Source organism: Mus pahari, chromosome 9 (genome assembly GCF_900095145.1).
Source record: "Mus pahari chromosome 9, PAHARI_EIJ_v1.1, whole genome shotgun sequence".
Taxonomy (NCBI): domain Eukaryota; kingdom Metazoa; phylum Chordata; class Mammalia; order Rodentia; family Muridae; genus Mus; species Mus pahari.
Window position 1 is genome coordinate 40845518 of NC_034598.1, and position 5239 is coordinate 40850756.

At 43.9% G+C, this 5239-nt stretch overlaps 1 protein-coding gene across 3 annotated transcripts in view; it reads left to right on the top strand.

Moving 5' to 3' along the window:
* Positions 1-5239, top strand: part of LOC110326779 (solute carrier family 5 member 4A) — a 43400-nt gene that overhangs the window by 15551 nt on the left and 22610 nt on the right. For all 3 annotated transcript variants that reach the window (XM_021205358.1, XM_021205356.1, XM_021205357.1), the window contains exons 7-8: positions 1518-1598; positions 4654-4874. In XM_021205358.1, the coding sequence (XP_021061017.1) occupies positions 1518-1598; positions 4654-4874 (302 nt within the window). The remainder of the gene's footprint in view (positions 1-1517; positions 1599-4653; positions 4875-5239) is intronic.

Below are 5239 nucleotides of genomic sequence, written 5' to 3' on the forward strand. Positions count from 1 at the left end.
AAGATGTACAATGAAGGGAACAGAGATTTATTCCCACGCTAGAGCAAAAATGGTTTTGCTAGACAGCTTTGCGCAAGGATTGGCAAAGTGCTAATATTAGCCATTTGATATTAGCCGTTTGCCCTTTCTCCCTACTACTTGATATTCATAAGTGAATGGAGCAGTAAAACTACACTGTAAGAGAAACTTTGCATCAGACAGATGCAAGGTAAAGCCATGTGTAGTGTCATGTCCCATAATACCAGAGCTAAGGAGGATTGAGAGTTCAAGGCCAACCTGGTCTACAGAGCAAGGCCCTACAAAGAAAGAGGCAAAGGGCTTTGGAGAAGGCCAGGGGAGAGGCGAGGGGAAGAGAGGGAAAGGGAAAAGGGAAGTGAAAACAATAAAATAGAGAAGAAGGCGAGAGAAAGGGTCAACTAGTAAAAGACGTAAGTGCTAGGAAGATAGACCAGTATGGTGGCTCACACTTGTAATCCCAGGAATTGGAAACTGAGGCAGAAAGATTTCCAGGAGTTCAGGACGAGCATGACCAACCAACATAGAGATTCCAGGCTGGCCTTGGCTGAAGAATGAGATGCTATCTCGACCAGAACAAACCTGAAAGTTATCGAGCTTATGACCCAGCTAGGAGCCTTCTCATGTTCTTGCTTTTTTTTGGTTACAAACCCTAAGTTACTCTGTCTGTCCCTGAACTGACTCTGTGCCTAAAATGACCTTGACACTTACAATCTTTTTTGCCTCAACCTCCCAGGTAGCTAGAGTAATAGACTAAGCTCCTAGCAGCCAGGAACTTGGATGTTAAATCCTGTATCTTTTGTTGTTGTTGTTGTTATATATTTTCTTCATTTACATTTCAATGCTATCCCCAAAGCCCCCATATCCTCCCTCCTGCCCTGCTCCCCAACCCACCCACTCCTGCTTCTTGGCCCTGGCATTCCCCTGTACTGGCGCATATGATCTTCGCAATACCAAGGGCCTCTCCTCCCATTGATGGCTGACTAGGCCATCCTCTGCTACATATGCAGCTAGAGACACAGCTCTGGGGGTTATTGGTTAGTTCATAACGTTGTTCCTCCTTTAGGGTTGCAGACCCCTTTAGCTCCTTGGGTACTTTCTCTAGCTCCTTCATTAGGGTCCCTGTGTTCCATCTAATAGATGACTGTGAGCATCCACTTCTGTATTTGCCAGGCATTGGCATAGACTCGCATGAGAGAGCTATGTCAGGGTCCTGTCAGCAAAATCTTTCTGGCATATGCAATAGTGTCTGGGCTTGGTGATTGTATATGTGATGGATCCATGGGTGGGGCAGTCTCAGGGTATTTTCTTCCCCATTCTAAGAAGGAGCGAAGTATCCGCACATTGGTCTTCCTTCTTCTTGAGTTTCATGTATTTTGCAAATTTTATCTTATCTTTTAACAATGTTTCTTTATGCATTCAGGCTGGGGGAGATTACAATTAGGAGGGCAAATTCGTAAATGCGCATGGATAAATCCCTGGCTCTTCCTTTCTCTCCTCAGGGGGCTTGGCATCCGTGATTTACACAGATACCTTCCAAGCTGTCATCATGTTGGTTGGATCCTTCATCCTCATGATATTTGGTAAGTCAGGACTGCATGCACAGATCCCTAGATTCTTGTCTCCATCTGCTCCTTATTGCTTCCTTCAGATTCTCCCGGGTCACATTTTTTTCCTGTCATTTTATATAATCCCCACTATGGAAATAGTCGCCTAGCTTCTTTCTTGCTTTATTCTATCAAAAAGAGGAAACAAGGGAGGGTTTTATTTCTTTAAGATTGCTTAGGTTGATTATCTTCTTTAACCTCCATGCCTCTGTGCTTGGTAAGCCCTTGGTTGATGACTTCAGAGTATTGGCGCATTGGATTGAAAGTATAAAAGCCTTTGATTTATGCTGTACTTTTATCAGTAGGGTAATCACAAAGCCAAAGAGGCCGTTGTAAGTGAGTGCAGAAAGACCCCTGAACTAGACCACTCTGTGGGCAGAAATACGGTTTATCGGAGAACCAACTGCCAGGCTATCTCACAAGACTCGAGAGAGCAGCAGTTCAGCAGGAAAACAGGTGGATTTTAGATGGCGGCCGGCAGGATGGGGTTCCTTGAGCTGGCGGGAGCTGTTATGTTTAATAGGGAACATGTGCACCCCCACCCAAGGCTCCCATCAGTGGACTGTTAGGAACAAGAGGAAGTAGTGGCTTTCCTCACCAACAAAAACCTGAATTATTATCAAGTTTTCTGGAGAAGATGGAGTTTAGGTTCCTGTTTATTTGGTATGAATCCTTATGTTTATCTAAATAGGAGCCAGACTGGGTTGAACTCAAGCCCTTGTCTTAGGCCATTGTTAGCACAGTGGGCCATTTTGGGGGCCAACTCTGAGACCTACAAGCCATGAATTTGAGAGAGAGAAACTGAGGGATACTGGGGAGGAAAGAGAAGAGAGGAAACTCCAAAAAACAAAAATTACAAAATTAAAAAAATAATGCCTTTTGATGTATCTAGAACTTTCACTGGAGAATTAAGAATTAGAGAATTTCAGATAACTACTAACTAGTATCTATTTTATACAACCAATACTTGATTCAAAGGGGAAATCTCTGACTCCTGCCTGCTCTCGAGAACCCGTTCTTCCTTCTGAGTTGATAGGAGGGTGTGCGCCTAGTCTTACTGTACCTTGTTATGCCCGGTTCAGTTGATACCCTGGGAGGCCGCTCTTTTCTGAAGGGAAACAGAGGAGCAGTGGATCTGGGGGTGGGAAGGAGCAGCAGATCTGGGGGTGGGGAGGAGCAGTGGATCTGGGGGTGGGGAGGAGCAGCAGATCTGGGGGTGGGGAGGAGCAGCAGATCTGGGGGTGGGGAGGCTGTATTGGGATGTATATGATAAGAGGTAAAAAACCCACCTTATTCAGTACACCGTTAGCATGCACAAACATGGCTTGGTGCTTTCTTTGTGACTCCCACTGTTTTGTTCTCATATCTTGTTGGCAGGCAGCAAGTAATGAATTCACAGTGTGCAAATCTTAACTTTCTTCTGCATTCTTCTACACTGAGGTGGCAGGGTCAGGTTATCTTGATCCCACCTTCTCACCATTGGAGCCTTATCTGGCATATAAATAAATGGTATCTCCTATCTATAGTAATAATAATAATAATAATAATAATAATAATAGGGCAGGATTCTTGATGTACACAAAGGTTCCTGCCAAAACAGGACCTTGTATGCTGTATGATGTTTTAACAGATTAAAGGGGCGGGGGTCCCTTCCTTTCCTGCTGTGGAAAGGTACTTTGTAAACAAGCAAACAAACAAACAAACACAAAACCAAACAAACAAAAAAAGCCTTAGCCTGCATGTGGTGGGATGTGATTACAGCCTTGTGACCCTGCCCTGTTTTAGCTCCCAAGAGCTCTTCTGAGGTACTGTTTCTCAGCAAACTAAGTAAAGGGTGTGCTATATTCTTGATTGGCTTAATAAGCATGGTGATTTGTAACTTTTATGCATAGATTATCTTAAAATGATACTCTGCCTAGATAATCCATAAATGCAACAAAAAAAGACATGGTGAGGATAAATGTCTCTCCCCAGTTCTGAAGTCACCAGTCTCCATCCAATAAGCTGCACTAAAACAACCCTGAACATGTATGTATCCACTCACATAGCGTCAAGTCTGTGAAGCAAAAACTGAAAAAATAAAAAGCAACCCAAAACAAACAACAACTCCACGCTGGTATGGTGACTTCAACACACTCTGGATATCACTACCCATATGGCTATCAAATTGAATTCAGTTCATTTACCCAGCTCCCCATCTTGGCCAACAGGAATTCAAACAGTCCCATGACAAAGATTTTCTGTCACTCGCACAATGAGCAGGTGCTAGAGACAGTTCTTCGTATGCACTATTTACAGTTATCTAAAATTCCTATGCCCTTCTGGTTCCCTGGTCTTTGTTATTTGAGCTTCATGGTGGGATGACAGGCTATTCTCTCCAGGCCCCACTGTTCTGATAAATTCTGCATCATCTGAATTTATATTCAGTACCTTTGGATATATTGGCTCATTTTTCTCATATCAACTATTATTAACTCCTGACTCGCCATTCCAGACCCACAATGGTCTCTCTCTCACCCTTCTCCTCATCATTTAGCTTGCTATTTCTAATTCCCCTCCTTCTCTTCTTCCCAGGGTTTTATAAATACCATAATTAAATATAGTACAGCACCAGAAAACTATAGACTATGTGGAAGGTTTGAAGTCCATTGCTTTCTGCTCCTTCCAAAAGAGTTGAGATTCCTGGTGGCTAATTTCACGGGGATTGTTCTGTGAACGTACCATCAGGTTTGTCTCTGCTCTTCGTGGTTGGTAGGCACCAAGGACATTCTATTGCTTGACGCTTCTCATTTTTACCATGATGTGACCTGCTAAACGAAATATGGAAGAATGCCATTAAGAAAAATGTGTAACAATTACTTGCTTTATGAGCTTGGCAAATTTGACCTGTCGCCAGCGGAGACATGAGAAAGCCATGGATCAGGAGAGAGGGTCACTGAAGGTTTGCGCAGAGCCCACCTTAGAGGATAATCATAGACATCAGCTGTCTTCGAGGCACAAGAGACATTTTACTTCTCTGGTGCTTTTGCAGCGTTTGTTGAAGTCGGAGGCTATGAGAGCTTTACCGAGAAGTTCATGAACGCCATCCCGTCTGTAGTGGAGGGGGACAACCTGACCATCAGCCCCAGGTGCTACACTCCTCAGCCCGACTCCTTCCACATCTTCCGAGACCCTGTCACTGGAGACATTCCATGGCCAGGAACTGCATTTGGAATGCCTATTACAGCATTGTGGTACTGGTGCATAAACCAGGTAAGTGAATAAGTGTGCATGCGTGTGTGCATGAGAAAGCGAGAGAGAGCGTGCAAGAGAACTTCTCTTCCTCCTTTTCATCTCATAGAAAAGCACTAGCATCAAGTTTCTGCACACAGACATCATTTTCAAATCCAAACGTCTTTATGAGACTTACGAAGAATGGCTGCCTCGTGCCACACCCTACCCCACATCTCATCCCTCAGAAGCAGACACAGCAGGCTCCTTCAGCCAATTATTTACTATTTATAACCCTTCTTGGCCTGTGACCCATTAAACACAGATGTGACCTTAGACATCACTAGAGACGAATGCTCTCAGAACCCAGCCTTTGTTCTGACTAGTTTTAGAAAGAAAGAGAGAGA